Here is a 16850-nt window from a genome sequence, read left to right as displayed (position 1 = left end):
TTATTTCATAAAATTATTTAAAAAATATTCATAGTAACCAAGTTAAAGTTGGTCTATGTAGTGTATCAGTGTAAAACAGGATATTTTTTTATATTATCTTTGGTATAATTACCATTATAATCTACTTATATTATATATCACGTGGTCAACTCTTGATATAAATGACGTCATTTGTTTACTTGCAATCAGACATTGAGAAAAATGCCCGTATGTCGGTGTTGGCTTCAATCTCTTCGTCACTGCTACACATAATGTAACTAAAAGAAAACGAAATAATAAACACATTTGTGTTTAATCAATTCAAATGTATCATTACTGTTATTAAGTTTAAAAATATGATACAATTATATCTATATATTATATCTATAAATCATCTAATAAATGACAGATTTGAAATATTTTATTTGAGTAGGCTTACTAACTAAGTTCATTGTTAAAGTTACATTGTGTATAAATAATAACTATTGTAGATCCTGGAAACTAGATATACATTTAGCATACAGGGTTTTTTTTCTATTCACCACTGTAAATATAATTACAGAAATTGTGTAATTGAAATTGTCACAATGCTACAGATTTTACTGTATAATAATGATTAAGAGGTTCACATACCTGTCTCCTATATCACCTGATTTAATTTCAATTTTGTGGACGTAGATTTCGGGATTGGTCCACAAATCCCAATCCCATGGTTTGTACCAATCAGGATCATATTCCCATTCAAAGTAAAGACCAGATAATTTACCCGGATCTATGTCAGCCATAGCAACAACTTTGATGTGTTCATTTGGTGTGATGTACAACGAATCACTGAAATAAATTACAGTTAACAATGAATATGCTGTAATCATCATAATAATAGTTTATGAATGCAAACCAATATTTATATGCTGATAGGAGTATAAATAAAAGTTTGTGCAGTTTGATTCGCAACGTTTTACACAAGAAGTCAAGAGATAACGTCACCAAAATAATGATAATACGCCTATTTCACCGAGCAAGTGAGTGATAAGCGGTTATGAAAGTGGAACCGTAATACCTTGCCATACTAACATCGACAAGTTTTCGAGCCTCACTCGCTCCATTGTTCTGGTGGTAGAACGAGTCTTCTCGGATAAGGACTATAAACCGTAGGTCCAGTGTACACATCTGGCTCATGTGCACTTTAAAGAACCTAGTACGTCTTTCAAGACGAGTAGGGGGTTACCCCAGTTTACTAGTATGCACACAGCCACTGTCACACTCATCAAGAGGGCCCCTTGATTGTCAGCATACGCTGTTTAGGGTCACCCTTATTAAATAAGGTGAAATGAAAAAAAATTGTAATTTATAATATTGATTATTAAAGTGACAATTTGAATTATTAATATTCGAAATTATATGCATACTACTATTATATTCATCTTCTTTTTTATATTCACCAGGTTTTTATAATCAACATTTATTATGTTTATTCATTATTACTTTTCATGTTCTATTCATCTTTGTCAGTCTCTTACGATCTGTTTATTTATGCATTGCTTACCGTGTAAGCTGAATACGATTGGTAGTTGCGTCTGACCCTATAAGAGTAATGAATATGGTGCCCTTCTCACTGTCTCCCTTCCACCATCCTGGATCGTCAATGTAAACGTCAAAATGGTACTGAAACCCTTAAAAATATGAGTTGTAATATTGTTATAATTATTTTTTTAAGATTAATAATGTTTATTAGACAATGTCCCGTGGGAGGGATGGAAAGAGTCGAGAAGGAGAGCTTGTTTTCATACTTGAAGATGACAATGATGATGATCTTAAGCTCTGTCTACACAATAAAACTAGTTTGACAACAAGTGATGTGACCATATATGGTAGTGATGATATGCCTAAATATTATGGTAGTGATATGACATCATCAGTGTAGACAGAACTGTATGGTGTTGATTGTGATTAATTTCGTAAGAATAATGTGGAGCTCCAGCTTTGGTTAACGTGATTGTTTCTCCAAGGTCATGGTTCAATCCTGCCCTAAAACTACCCTCTACGCCTCATATGAGACTTTATTTAAGCACGATATAATTATCTGTGTTCATCCTGTAATTGGCTAAAAGTGTATGAAATTTCAACACCACAAGTTTTACCGGCAAATGGTGCGTCTCCTCTAGTAGCAGAATAAAATATTCTGCTATTGTCACCAGGAGTGAAGTGTACGTCAGCATAATGTCCCATCTCAACTTTAGAATTTTGGTCAAAGATGTCACCATCCTCAAAGGCTTGATGCGCTGCTTTTCCGTAGCCGTAAGTTTTACTATCGAAGGCGGTAAATATATCTTTACTATTGATAGAATCCTGGTAAATGTCAATTGCCCGATAATGATCACAAAATCCGTATTCTACTCCACCTATAAATAAAATAACCCATAACTGATGATTTAATTGGATTTAGTTGTTGTTAGATACGTTTAGCCTTAAGAAACCAGATTTGTGTGACGATGTAGAGGGCGCAGCACATAAGAACATTTTTGTGTGACGATGTAGAGGGCGCAATTTAAATTGCCGTTTCTGTCATTAGAAAACACTATTATAGACAATGCATTAATAATCAACTTGTATTTTGTTAAAATTACCTTGATAGAGTTCACCCTCTAGGACGATTTGTTCAAACAATCCACGATCGCATCCGGGTTGTTGTCTGCCACCGTTTGGATAAAAGTCCATGTGTCCTACAGGCATATATATGCCCATTCCTGCAAAGAAAATGATTGTAATTTAAATATTAAAGGGAAAAGGTATACTAAACACTCCTTCTTGTAGAACCAAGTTTAATGAAGTAAAGCCTTCTTTCTCAAAATTATGTTATTATTTTATGAATTGGCAAATAATTCGTTACTGATTAGAGTCATTCCGGGTACCCCAATAAAATCAGTGTAGTCTATACGTTTAAGAAACCGTTGCAGTTATCGATCTATTGTGTTTCAACCATTATAGTCTTTTCACACCTGCAATTAAGAGCCCCAGAATTATTTATGCCTACATTATTTACTTTATTAATGTTTCCAACTAACACTTTCTGCTATTTTAATTTATCTGAATTTTTAACTTATACCCTTTTCACACCTCCAACAAATGCAAGATGTAACCAGGATTGCCTAGTGTGAGGACAGTTTTATCGAAAATCTCCCGAGTAGTAACAATTTATAGTTGTTCCAAACTCAGTTCTGTAAAGCGTAATAACATACCTGTAGTATATACAGGATCTGTGTCTGTGTGAATGACATCAATAAACTCAGCATCTGTTGGATCTAGTCGTACGGCTTTGTTTGTACCATCAAAATAGGGACCTGCTGGGTCTAATCCTGAATTTAAATGTCATTTTGGATGAATATTAAAGTAATAAACAAGTTATTTTATCAGTTGTTTTTCCAAGGTTTCCATTTATTTTAGAGAGAGAGGAATTTTACCATATGTAACTTTAGTGCATTTGTCACTGATAATTGTAATCTAGGAGTGGCCAATCCAAGAAAATTTGGTTTGTCTTGCGGAACGTACCGTTATGTTTATGAGATAGACCTTAGAAGCTGCGTTATTCAAACATAGCCTCCTGGAAGGCGCTCATAGACTAGAAAAAGGTTTATTTACCAGTGATTCTTCCAATCTTTGGACTCGTCTGCCTTTCTCCCGCGTATCCCATTATATGCGCGCCAAGATTGTGGCCAATCATATGGATGTTAGAAGCATTGTAGCCATACAGAGACTAAAAACAACAATATCAAGTAAACCAACAAAATCAATAGTGAATATGAAATAATATACGAATAAGTTCTTCTCTTTATGAGCTCATCCAATTTTTATTTCAATTTGTATTGAATTTTTTACAGTAATAATAAACATTTTCTTTTGATTCTGACTATGTTATACAGAGTTTTTCAGGGGAACTGTAACAATATTGAGAACATTTTAATATAGTTTATATGTTTATGTGAAAGATAATCCCAATAATTATAATTGTCCAATAAACAGAACATTTGAATTTGAAAGACAACGTTGTTTTGAGAAACTTTCTATACTATAATAACTGTGTACGTGGTATCAAAGAACTTATAACACAAGAATCTCCTGTTCGTCCGAAGCGCGTAACAATTTCGAAAGGCATTGTGGGATAGAATAGAGCTATGGGTGGCGCCATTGTGAGCCATGGAGTAGGGCGCCCGCATCAAATTAGAAAGTCAAAACCATAGAGGGGATCTGCTAATACTCTAGGGGGATAGAGTAATTGACTGAGGAGTAGGGCGCCCGCATCAAATTAGAAAGTCAAAATCATAGAGGGGATCTGCTAATACTCTAGGGGGGTAGAGTAATTGACTTCCTAGTTTGGAGGGGGCGCTGCTCCATGCTGTGAAATGGCGTCGCCCAGTTTGACCTTTTAACCCTGTACTTCCGATACTGTGTTTTGAATGCAAATTGAAGAACAGGAGATTCTTGTGTTACAAGTTCTTTGGTGGTATCTAATAATGTAATTGAATTACCTTTATTTTGTCAATCAAAAATGAAGCCTCAGCTCCTACAATTCTGGCATTTGCCGCTGATTGACCATACAAAATGGTGGCGCCCTTTTCCCAGTTTATTCTGATGATGTTTACGTCACCGTTATTTATAAACGTTGTGCCCAGTGTATGCACCCAATCAACATCCGAGTTTTCCGCGTAGCCATGGCATATGAATATGGTCGGATGCTTAGGGTTGAACCAAGAATTGCTTATGGTAGTGGTGTTACTAGCTAATAGATACTGAGGGGCAATTGGGTTCTTTCGTGTGTTCAATTGAAATTCGGTACCGACATCTTCTCTGGTGTCAGGGAGATAGCTAACTGGTCTATCGGGGATATCATAAAATGGCCATCCTTTATCAAAACAACCTAAATCGGTGTAGCATACTGTCTGGTCGGCTAAAAATATAAATAAATACAGTGATAATATATTTGAATTTTTAGATAGTACAAAGTGATGGAATAAAACTATGAAACACAAGCAGAGTATTTTTATAGGCCTACTCGATTGTATACAGTGGAACCACTATTAAGAGGACATCTTCGGAACCCGACAATTGTCCCCTAGTGGGGTATCTCCTAAATGGGGGTACCCATATGGACCCCTTTCGCTAACATCACATTTTCCAACTTAACACATTATAATACAAACGAGTTATGACCTCCGAATTCACCAGTCATACTATTTTTCTTTAATATTTAGTATAATATACTCATTTGGAAGATTCTACCAATAAATTATCTTGTTTTTTTAATCGTTGAAATAAGAATATTCTTAACTCTATCCCTCCGACAAACGTCTTCGTCACTTTTGCAAAAACGCGGTTTAGTAGAAAGCTTCAGAAAACACATCATTTTAGCTCAAATTTATACATAGATTTTTTATTTTAACTCTTGCATCTATTAAATGACGTAGTTTAATCTTTCTAATTAATGAAAAAGTAAGCCAATTAAGTCTAAACATTTCGTGGCATAACTGACAACGTCTGATCCAGTATCAATTCAATTAAATTCATCTTTTATTGGTCTAATGTATATAAAAATAAAAATCAGAAAATGTTTAATAATACACTGCAGTTTAAAATACAGGATCCAATATTCAGTATGTTATTTCTCTTGTGTACAATAGGCCTACGTATTTTCATCAAGTTTTGGAAATACATAGTAAAATTAAATTATAAACATATTTTTTAGTGCAACGCGACTCTACAGCTAGCTCACTATGTCGGTCGGTCGTTCTATTCGGTTAGTTGGTCGGAAAACACTAACTTGAGCACGCAACTACAGCCATGTATATGGCCTTGTTTTGTCCAGGAATCAATGACTTTGTTCGTCACTTATAATTAAAGCGAATGATAATTATTTAAATATAGAAACATAACTGATCGTTAACCAAACAGAGTAAGTACTCACCAGCATACGTTATAGAAATTGTAACACAAAACAACAGAATCTTCACTAAATTCATCTTGACAGTCTGGCAAAGATGCAGTTTAGAAATAAGTCTAACTGACATTTAATAACAAATTAAATATTCTTTAATATTTAGTTGATAACAACATTGACCTGAAAAGAAACGATGGAACGAGATAAAGAAGATACACGCACGCCACCACCACTTGTTCATTCTTACGTCATTAATTATTAATTTAATAAATTGATAAATTCATGAATTAATTTTGAATATATAAAATATTTAATATATTCTTTCTTAACGATGTTACTTTAAAGAAATTAGTTATAGAAGGCACTCTTCTCTGACATAAACACAACCTTTTAACAAAACAGACATAAACAATACCATTTAACAAAATATATAACTAATAATTGTTACAATATAACAGATGTGGCATCGCTTATCTATTTTGTTAGTTTGATCAAAATCTTATCTCATCTCATTAGAAATTTCGAAATTAATTTTTATCGTTAACAAAACAACAGATGTCGTCATCTCAGACGCTTACCATATGTGATATTGCGCTAAGTGGCATGCTTATCTTCTATCATCTGTTGAATGTGTATGTGTTATCTGGAACATTCTAGCATTGTCGTTTTATAATAATACTGGTATGTTAACATCTTCTTGGTGAAAAATTTCGTTATCCTTGCTAAGAGTTGATATAACAAAGCATTGACTTAAGAATAGAATATTCTTTAGTCCATGAACACAGTATCAACTTTCCAAATTTCCAAAAGTATATTTTTTATATTGTTTGAAGGTTTGCATGGCGAAATCAAATGTTGATATAAGTTTGCGGTACACCATGTATAGAACTGTTGCGTTTCGATCAATATGCTTTGACCGTCCTCAGGATACTTTTTATTCCAGAAATGTAAAGAATAGGATAAACACAATAAAATCAATATAAAAACAATAGAAATACAATATGTATAATAAATAAACAATTTTATGTAAAATGTTTAGTAATCATTTTTTAATTTATTTTTTTTTTCAATATTATTGTTTTACAGAGGCACCTCACAAGGTAAAACCACCTTAGAATGTTTGTTATTGTCAAGTGAAGTGTTATAGTGTTACATTTTGTTTAGATCCCGTGGTCATGTTTATTTACAATTTACCTTGCTTTGGTGTTAATTAACTTTGATAAGATTATTTTAACTAATTTGCTTTAGCATGTTTATTTACAATTTACCTTGCTTTGGTGTTAATTAACTTTGATAAGATTATTTTAACTAATTTGCTTTAGTACTGTTAATTTGTCATAATTATTAACAATCAGAGATCTGAAGCTTCCGAAATGCATTGATTACCTCATGAGCCACGTAAGCTGCATAAACCAATAGCTGTTATCCTTCTAAATTCCGAAAACTAGACAATATAAAGTCATGTCGTAACGTATGTTTCATCAAACAGCATTACAACATATTTTCTCGACATGAAGGTTTTGTTCCTGTTTAACGTGTTTGTCGTTGCTACACTTGCAAGTAAGTATGGTTTAATTAGTTACAATAATGACAAATTTCATATTCATTTACAGGTACGCAGACGATTAAACGTGTACTTCTATACTCTATTTTAAACTTCTTTGTTATTTTCAATTACCATTCCTCTACTCTGTATTAATAATAATAATAATAATAATAAGATTTATATAGCGCACATATCCACAAAAATGCTCAAGGCGCTAGTGAAAAACCATGAAAAAACATATAAAAATATAAACCTTGAAACATAAATACTACTGATAATTTTGACAAAAACCGAAATAAAACAAGACCAATCGAATCCACATCACTGCTTCCGTTTACTGGCAATTTAAGGTGCATAGACCAGCCAGTACATAACTAACAGGTGTTCTCAGTGATGTGGGTATGTAGCTTAACAAATTAAATTGAAACCCAACACAAACAGCTAGGCCAAAAACAAGGCAGAGCAACCATCACTGAGAAAGCCTAACAAAAGGCAGTGAGAAATGTAAACAAAGAACTTAAGAACAATGGATATTCTTTATTATTACTATTTTCTATTATTTTATTTTTGTAGTCGGTAGTGATACTGTTTGCTATCCAGATCTCGGTTGTTTCGATAAAGGAAAGCCATTTTACGACTTGCCCGATCGTCCGATTAGCTATCTTCCGGATAATCGCGAAGATGTCCGAACCCGTTTTTTCTTGAACACACGCTCCAACCCAGTATCTTACGATGAACTATCCACAGCTGATCTATCAACAATATCAGGATCTCATTTTAACCCGGGTGTAGAGACAAAATTCATCTCTCATGGGTATATGGAAAATGGGCTCGTGTGGTGGATAGAAGATATGGCAACGGAATTTCTTAACGCTGGTGATTACAATGTGATTCGAGTCGACTGGGGCAAAGGGTCCACTGCTACATACGGTCAAGCAACAGCCAATACACGGATTGTTGGCGCTGAAATATCTTTTCTTATTGACAAATTAAAGGTAAGATTTACATTTACATTATTTCAAGGTTTATAACAGTAAATACTAAACAAGCATTGTTAATTCACTATACTTCTTCTGCCCTAGACTCCTGACCTAGGCCATTTATTTACACAGCACATAGGCCGATACAGTACGTACATAATGTAGGCCTATATGGATATTGATGCGCACAGTTAATGTCGAAATATCTCCGTGTTCAGCTAAATATTAAATTATTTAAATTCTTTTAATTTTAAAGGAACTTTATGGCTATACAGCTGATAAGGTCCACATCATTGGTCATAGCTTGGGCTCACATGTTGCTGGATATGCTGGTGAAAGACAGACAAATCCAAAACTCGCAAGGATCACTGGTAAGCCGAGTGCATTCTAAACCTCTGTCTGTCTACACTTTCAAACTGTATGTGACAACAAAATGTGATATATGACCATTATGATGTCATATCATTACCATATTTGGGCAAATCGCACTTTTTATTATCACTAGTTTGACAAAAACAACAACATTTATCTCATTTATCTATTATTTATTAAAACTGTTAAAGAGGGAACCATAGACAACCTTTAAGGATCTTTCACACCTGTTCTGGAACGGTTCCGGTCCGGCAAATCGAACGTCAATGTTTCGGAATCGTGCCGGAACAGGTGTGAAAACCCTTTATACAGTAAGTAAAATATGTAAAAGAAATCCATCTTCCGTTCCGATCCGATATATTTGTATGTATATGGTATGTATTTTGTTAATTTGTGTATGTGTTATTTTAAGGTGAATCAAAGGTATGCGACGAATGTTTATTCCTGCAAATCATTCCATATTAAACACTTCATCTCTAAACATCTTCCTTTCTGCCAAATGTTTTGGGTTCTGGTGTCTTTCTCTTGTTAAAGTTAAATCTCTCCTTTTTTTTAGGAATGGACCCAGCAGGGCCTTATTTTGAAGGTACCGACATTATCGTTCGTTTAGATCCATCCGACGCTTCTTTTGTTGATGCTATTCATACAGATACCGACCCATTCTACACTATTGGTAATAACTCTTCTTCTAATCAAGTTTAATAAGTATGTTATTATTGATACTTGATATCTTACCATTTATATACACTCATGTCAAGAAGTGACAGCTATATAATTTGTTTTTCTTTATTATTTTTTTTTTATACGTAGGTTGCGGAATATTCGAGCCAGTCGGTCATATGGATTTTTACGCCAATGGTGGAACCGATCAACCCGGATGTGACCAATCATTAATTGCGAATATCAGAACGTCTGGGGGAATTTACGACGGTAAGCATATGTTAAATCACTAGATTGTTTGTACGTTGACGATTCTAGGATTTTGGATTTTTCATATAGGTTGTAATTATAGAAATTTGTCGATTTTGCAACGAACTAACACGTCATAAGGAGGTACTATTAGCATACAGTAAGTCAGGTTTCGTTTGTTTTTTTGTTAAGTAGTGTCGGATACAATTTGGTCGATTCGTTATCATAGACACAGTTAAACCTATATTGTTAGGTTTAGGGTCCCTGATTCCAAATCTATTACAGCATACAAAGCTCTGGACTCAACGCAATGTATTATTTATAACATAGGGCATCACAAAGTCTATATTATTTTTAATATTAAGAATAACATTTTGGACTATGGTAATACTCACTACTAACTTTGTTTTTATTTTGAAGGGGGAGTTCAGTACGTTGCGTGCAACCACGTACGATCCTACGAATACTTCACCGAGTCAATCAACAGTAGGTGTAAATTCACTTCCTTTGAATGCACACAGTACGGCCAAGATGACGATGGATACGAGGATTACAGAAACGGCAAGTGTTACGACAACAAGGGCGTGCAGATGGGGTTCCATTCTATCGACAGTAAACCACCAGCAGGGGTTACAAATGTTATGTACTTCTCGAATACAAGAGATGAGTATGAATACTGTGGTAAGATATATGCTATATTAAACATTTTTTTTCAACCAATCTATAATATAAACAATACAATATACCAACTATGTTGTATATACCCGATTCTCAATCATGCATTATGTGATCCGTATTATAGACAAGTTCCGTGATACATTAACTTTGTATCATAGAATTATAAAAATAATAGGGCAAACACAGGGTCACATGTGACATGGTTTATATGAGATTATTAGCATTCTATTTTTGTTACAGGTGAACAGTACAGATTCCAGATATATGTAGATGACCCCGGCTGGTTAGGGGATACTAGAGAGAAGGGTGAAGTGTTTGCAATACTGGAAGGAACAAGAGGAAAAACTAGCACAATTCCTCTAACCACGTAAGACACGATACGATGTAAATATATTTCTGCTAGCCAGGGTTGGTGCAAAAAAATTGTTAGAAAATAAGAAATGAATAGTATGTGTAAATGATCATTTATGTGTTGGGTTGGAATCAACATACCGACGATTGATGACAACTACCTCATTATGATAACAGTGGAAATGTTGATAGATGTCTTTATTACAATGTCTTTGTTTCCCATAAAGGCCAATTTAAGGCCAATTTAAACAGACAAGCGGTAACGGTAAGCGGTAACCACTCAGTTTGTCCCACGTAGAATATGTTACTATCCTCAGCGAAAACCGCTCGTCCACTCCGCCGCGTTGTGTGTAAATTGACATAACGAACATAGTTTCTATATTTGTGTTACCGTTTTCCCTCGTCTGTGACTGGTATCTGAAAATACTTATATTTATTTTACAACGACACGATGAATTCAATTATTGTACCTCACTATCACTCACATATCTATAAAACAATATGAATACGCTATTGCTTATTATTGTTTTCATTTAGAGAATCACAATACCTGGCTCCAGATAAAAACTATGGCTTCATTGGAGTTACGGACACTGACCCTGGAAAATTGACGCGCATGTATTTGGAATGGACTTACGATCCAGACTGGTATAAACCATGGGATTGGGACGTCTGGACCAATCCTGAGATATACGTGCATAAAATTGAGGTTGTTTCAGCTGAAGATGGCAAACAGTAAGTTCAATGACATGAGATTAAAATGTAGAAACTCTAGCATAACTGTAAGAACGTTAGTATGAGAAATAAATGCTTAACACGATGTTTTCATATCAAAATATCCAACACCTATTTTTGTTACGATAAACTATACTAAATAGTATATTTTCTTGACTTAATATATCCGACCATCCGACCAACCGACGGACATAGTGAGATGTAGAGTAGCGTTGCACGCGACTAAAAAGATAAATATGTTGTCGGCATACGTTTCATACGTATACTATTTTAGCTCGTTGTTTCCAGACAAAAATCGAAACGCCGACTGGTCGACTAACATAAAAAAGACAATAACACAGACTTGGGGCAAGTCATATATTAAAGTGTGTAGGTTTAACATTATATTAAGAATAATGGATACTTCCGAAGATATGTGGTATGTTTTATATGACCTGTTTATGTAAACTAACTAGTGTGCCCTGAAGTATTTAGTAATACGGTTGCTCTTCAACGATAGGCTCTATAACGACTTGTACTAATTCCGACACGTTAACAAAGCTATATAACGTCAATTTACAACCATTTTACTTATGTGTTTACAGGTATACTATGTGTGGTGATGACAGTCGTATTGTTGCCGACAGAACCACCAAAGAGTTTGTTTCTTCTACTTGCACATAGAACATCTATACCGGACAATCTCAATATAGATTTAATGAGAGAATCTTATTCTCAAGAATTATTGCTTTAAATGAAAATAAGTATTATAATTAATTGATTAATAATAGATTAACTTATTGTGTATAGCAGCTTCTGTATATAAGTCTGACTTCTTCAGTTGTTGTTGGCGTTTGGATAACAAGTCATTGTCACACTGTATTGCGATCATATTCTAATAGACCTACCTTGTTAACTTAATCAATACACCTAATTTATGACGTATTCATCCAAATGATTAAAATTAATTAAAACTATACTTCTATTGCCAGTGGTTTGTGTTATACTTGTTTATAACCCTTTCTGATAATGTCAGAAAGGGTTATGTGTGCGTAAGTGTATAAATTATCCTTATTTGCAACATATAGAGCGCCCTCTATATCGTCACACAAGTTATGTTTGTTCACGTGTTTGGCATTTTTAGGAAAACATGATGTTTTTTTTAGCACCCAGTAAATAAAACAAAACGATTATAAAACAAAACCTTCCTTTTAAATGATAATCTTCAATCGGACCAGTGAAAATTTCTGCTCAGTATCTCACTCAACATAATGGTGTCATTGTATTGGTAGAGTGTTTGTTCGTTGTTTGCTCGTCAAATGTTTCTATTACACGCGTACGTCCCAGGAACACAGGATATTAAAAAGAATGAAATATTGCTTGGAAGGTTTGGAGATTATGATGTAAATACTGTCATTGTAAATTGGATGTTCTATCTATTTGAATTATCTGTATTATTAATAGTACTAACAACAAACTAAGGTGATTTGATCGAAAGAAAACAACAAGCTATGTGATTGGAACAAAGCATTTAATTTCATAATTGTGTAATTGAATTTATTTACTTATTCCTCATTACATTAGATCAATTCTGATTATTGAAGAAAGAAAGAAAGAAAGAAATACAATTAAAAGTAATATTACATAATGAGAGCACTTTATAATTTATTGTAATAAGTTTATACGCAATCTAGTAAATCAATTGAGATTCAATACATTAATATTATGAATTAATAATACGTTTGCTGAATGTGAAGCATAATAGACAGCCTTTGTCTATTTGCACGAATTAACGACATTATCTGCCTATTTGCACGAATTAACGGCAAAAAGTGCTTTGCTTCCTTTGTTGGCTTTTATTGGAGAATCATCGCCACACATCACGTATCTGTAAAAACACAATGTAAAATAACAACGTATTAGACACCAACATTATGCTATCCCATCATGATGTAAAGAGTTTGCAATAGTATTGTCATGTCATGGAGGCCTACAACTGAAGGGACACAAGCATGGCTTGATGGAATTCAGAAATACAGTGGTGGTACGGAAAACTTTGTACTTATACTTACGTATATCCATCTTTGTCTTGGATAAGTATTTTGTGAACGTATATGTCAGGGTTGACGAAAACGTCCCAGTCCCAAGGCTTGTACCAGTCTGGATCGTACTCCCACTCAATCGTAGCACCGACTATTGGGCCTGGAATCACGTCAGAAACTGCTACGAAATTATAGTCATCCCCTGGCTTCATTAGAAAGGATTCCCTATTAACAAAAAAAAACATTCAAGGTCATTGTTTATCCCGGAATTCGGAAAGTATTACTGTATAAATATAAATATTTTAAATTGCTTGAATGTGATGCTTACGGTGTTAATAAGATTCTCTCAGATTGCTGATCTTGTCCAATAAGAGAAACAAATATAGTCCCTATCTCCTTGTCTCCCTTTATCCATCCAGGGTCATCGATGAACACATTGAAAAGGAATGGATGGCCTTAAAGAAAATACAAAGTAATACAATTAATTATTACTATCATTATTATTAGTAGTAGGAGGAGTAGTAGTTGTACACAATTCGTTTGGAAGTAGAGGAAATTCTGATTAGAACCGGCCCACGCCTGCGGCAGCCACAACCATATTATGTATCGTACACATGTTCATTACATGTACATGGTATATACAAAGTCGAGTCATGTAAAGGCATTATGTCTCATCCATAGAAAGTATAGTAGCTTTTCTTATGATACCAGCAATATAGTACAGGTAGGTCTCAAACACAAGCCTCTCATATGCTGGTCCGATATCCCATACGATTATATATCTCGCTATAATAACCTACCACAGTATCCAGGCTTGTCACGAGTACGTAAGAAAAAGATGACGTTTTCTTTTCCACTGATAGGCCCATCGGCATGAAAACCCATTCGAGCTTGATTTACTGTTGGTCCAAAGCATCTACCATCTATAAAATTGCTATATCCTGTATCTTCATAGCCGTAGGATGTGCAATCGTAGCTTAAAAATGAACACTGGGTGTTTATTGATTCAACGAAGACGTCACATGCTCTGAAATGTTCACAGGCCACGAATTGTACCCCACCTGTGAAGAAAAAAGAACTATTTGTAATATCAAATTAAGTGTATATTTTACATTAAATACGCAAAGAGAATATACGCAAATGTGACCAATCACAAGCGACCGTTACTTGTGTTATATGTACTGTACGTTCTTGCATTGCATCCATTGAGCAAAAATACAGTTCCTTCGGCGGTGTGTAGTGTAACCCTTAACAGTTATATCGAATCCGTCGCTTTAGACTTCCACTACATATTTCAACATGACAATATTAGACTTATTCAAACAAAATTTCAACTCATTACCTTGATAGATCGCACCTTCTACAACAATGTGGTTTATAAAACCTTTGTCACACCCTGGTTGGTCATGTCCGCCATTGACGTAAAAATCAAAATGAGCAACCGGCATGTATATGCCCATTCCTTTAAAGAATAATGTGATAAACCAACATAAATTAGATTTGCCAGCAAAAAAAAATGTAAGTTAAAACATTTTCAGGTATACGCACATAATTAAAAGAACGTTTATCACGTCATTATCACGGTAAAAAAAAAAGACCACATCAGTGCTTTTAACACGTCTAATTACACTTAAACCTTTTCTCCACCATTTCCTAATTCTCTAAATGATATCTCCTCTGCTCTAGTGAAAATAAATTATATTTACCAGTTGTATAGAGGGGATCCGTATCCGTGTGTATAGCATCTACAAACGTTGCGTCACTTGGATCGAGTCGAACCACCACATCAGTATCTTCAAAGTAGGGCCCAGCAGGGTCAAGTCCTGTAATACGTTTCAACTTAGGTGCAGTCTGTTTCTCTCCAGCGTACCCCGCAATGTGTGCACCTAGGCTATGCCCAATTATATGCACTTTGTCTGCACTGTATCCGTACAAAATCTAGTGTAAAACATTGATTTGTTATTATTGTTATTATTCAATAAAATATAATTGAAATACCCATCCCAGAATATTGACTATCGGAACGTTTGAAAGTGCTTTTAGAAACTATCTATCTGCACAGCCGACCATGCCACACATCGGTTCACTGTGTCGATAAACGAATATTAAATTTCACGCGCACCGTTGGTCGACCGTGCCTATAGAAAACACGCACGGGTCGATCTCTATCACAAGGACGGTTGACCATGTTTCATGCATTGCTAAAAAAAAATAATAATACTGTATACCTTCATTTTATCTAATAGGTATGAAATTTCTGCACCAACGATTCTTGTGTTAGCCGTAGACTGGCCATACACAGCCATTGCCCCTTTGGCCCAATTCACTCTTATTACGTTAAAGTCATCATGATTGAGAAATTCTGGAACCATTTCAACCATCCAATTAGCATACGCACTTTCAGTATATCCATGGCAGACTATTTTCGTTTCTTTCGATGGATTGAAGAGTGATGACGTCAGTGTTGATAGATCGGTAGTATATATAAATTGGGGAGTTATTGGATTCGATCTCGTGTTCAGAAGGAATTCGGTGCCGACTTCGTCTCGTGTGTCTGGGAGGTAACTTATCGGACGATTTAGTGGATCAAAGAAGGGAGGGCCTTTATCGAAGCATCCCAAATCTGGGTAACAAACAGTGTCTGAATCCAAAATGTCAACATCTAAATGAAAAAAACGAAAAATGTACTCATGCCTGTTACACTGCTTATTCCATTGTTCCTCAAATGAAACTTTAAGCTAACTTGTAGGAGTTTATTGGGTGTCCTATTGCTATTTTCCGTCCCAGCCGGAGAGGTATATAATATATCAATACACACAATGAGATGCATTTGATTGATACGGCATCATTGGGTTATTGTGATAATTGTGAATATCTTCCTATATCCTGATATGGCTATGGCTATTTTGAAGTCGAAATAGGCATACGGTCACTGCTCTAAAGTAGGCCTTGGTATACGTGACTTTTGTGCCTATGACAGACAATAACTTCTCGCGCTTAAAACACCGAAATTTGTGAAGGAATATTTGTTGAGATATTGATTATAAATTTGAAATGTTTATAACTTACCTTTCGCTGCCCCCTGTACCACAAATATGGTGGCGAAAATCGTCAAAATAAACCTCATTGTGTTGCAGGTTCGTGTGTACTAATACGGTTTAATGCTTAATGTCTTTTATCATATTTATATATCTGTAGATTATATCATCATCTGTCATGTTCTCGCGAACTCAGACGTAATGAGTTGAAATACAACAACAAAAAAACAAGACAGAGTTGTAGCCTACCTTGTCTGTTGTATTATCAATTAGATAATATCTATATTTCATAACAGCTTGTATCTGCAT

At 34.7% G+C, this 16850-nt stretch overlaps 3 protein-coding genes across 3 annotated transcripts; 1 reads left to right on the top strand and 2 right to left on the bottom strand.

The window, feature by feature from the left end:
• Positions 1 to 144: 144 nt before the first annotated feature.
• Positions 145 to 5993, bottom strand: LOC140051922 (pancreatic triacylglycerol lipase-like). The gene is made up of 9 exons (XM_072097269.1): positions 5939 to 5993; positions 4506 to 4993; positions 3619 to 3733; positions 3219 to 3335; positions 2607 to 2726; positions 2121 to 2381; positions 1526 to 1652; positions 613 to 810; positions 145 to 257 (listed from the first exon to the last, which is right to left on the bottom strand). The coding sequence occupies exons 1-9, from the start codon at positions 5991 to 5993 to the stop codon at positions 176 to 178; spliced, it is 1563 nt and encodes a 520-aa protein (XP_071953370.1). The 3' UTR covers positions 145 to 175.
• Positions 5994 to 7422: 1429 nt separating this feature from the next.
• LOC140051919 (pancreatic triacylglycerol lipase-like) lies at positions 7423 to 10585 on the top strand. The gene is made up of 6 exons (XM_072097266.1): positions 7423 to 7471; positions 8031 to 8452; positions 8694 to 8808; positions 9366 to 9482; positions 9620 to 9739; positions 10139 to 10585. Exons 1-6 carry the CDS (start codon positions 7423 to 7425, stop codon positions 10531 to 10533), a joined length of 1218 nt encoding a protein of 405 aa, XP_071953367.1. The 3' UTR covers positions 10534 to 10585.
• Positions 10586 to 13210: 2625 nt separating this feature from the next.
• Positions 13211 to 16850, bottom strand: LOC140051918 (pancreatic triacylglycerol lipase-like). Its single transcript, XM_072097265.1, has 8 exons — positions 16791 to 16850; positions 15732 to 16223; positions 15210 to 15441; positions 14846 to 14965; positions 14304 to 14564; positions 13832 to 13958; positions 13534 to 13728; positions 13211 to 13349 (listed from the first exon to the last, which is right to left on the bottom strand). The coding sequence occupies exons 1-8, from the start codon at positions 16848 to 16850 to the stop codon at positions 13268 to 13270; spliced, it is 1569 nt and encodes a 522-aa protein (XP_071953366.1). The 3' UTR covers positions 13211 to 13267.

This window comes from Antedon mediterranea, chromosome 6 (assembly GCF_964355755.1).
Source record: "Antedon mediterranea chromosome 6, ecAntMedi1.1, whole genome shotgun sequence".
Lineage (NCBI taxonomy): Eukaryota > Metazoa > Echinodermata > Crinoidea > Comatulida > Antedonidae > Antedon > Antedon mediterranea.
Note: the sequence above shows the minus strand (reverse complement) of the source record. Positions and strands in the feature narration are given on the sequence as shown.

Excerpts from the sequence above, each read along its gene's own strand:
- LOC140051922 (XM_072097269.1), bottom strand. The coding sequence starts at position 5,993 with ATGAATTTAGTGAAGATTCTGTTGTTTTGTGTTACAATTTCTATAACG. Across the intron at positions 3,336-3,618 it reads AAAGATTGGAAGAATCACTG|GATTAGACCCAGCAGGTCCC; the intron begins GTAAATAAACCT and ends ATTTAAATTCAG. Across the intron at positions 2,727-3,218 it reads AGATCCTGTATATACTACAG|GAATGGGCATATATATGCCT; the intron begins GTATGTTATTAC and ends TTTTCTTTGCAG.
- LOC140051919 (XM_072097266.1), top strand. The coding sequence starts at position 7,423 with ATGAAGGTTTTGTTCCTGTTTAACGTGTTTGTCGTTGCTACACTTGCA. Across the intron at positions 8,453-8,693 it reads TTCTTATTGACAAATTAAAG|GAACTTTATGGCTATACAGC; the intron begins GTAAGATTTACA and ends TTAATTTTAAAG. Across the intron at positions 9,483-9,619 it reads CGACCCATTCTACACTATTG|GTTGCGGAATATTCGAGCCA; the intron begins GTAATAACTCTT and ends TTTTATACGTAG.
- LOC140051918 (XM_072097265.1), bottom strand. The coding sequence starts at position 16,850 with ATGCAGATACAAGCTGTTATGAAATATAGATATTATCTAATTGATAAT. Across the intron at positions 16,224-16,790 it reads TTGATAATACAACAGACAAG|GAACAATGGAATAAGCAGTG; the intron begins GTAGGCTACAAC and ends GTTTCATTTGAG. Across the intron at positions 13,959-14,303 it reads TGACAAGCCTGGATACTGTG|GCCATCCATTCCTTTTCAAT; the intron begins GTAGGTTATTAT and ends ATTTTCTTTAAG.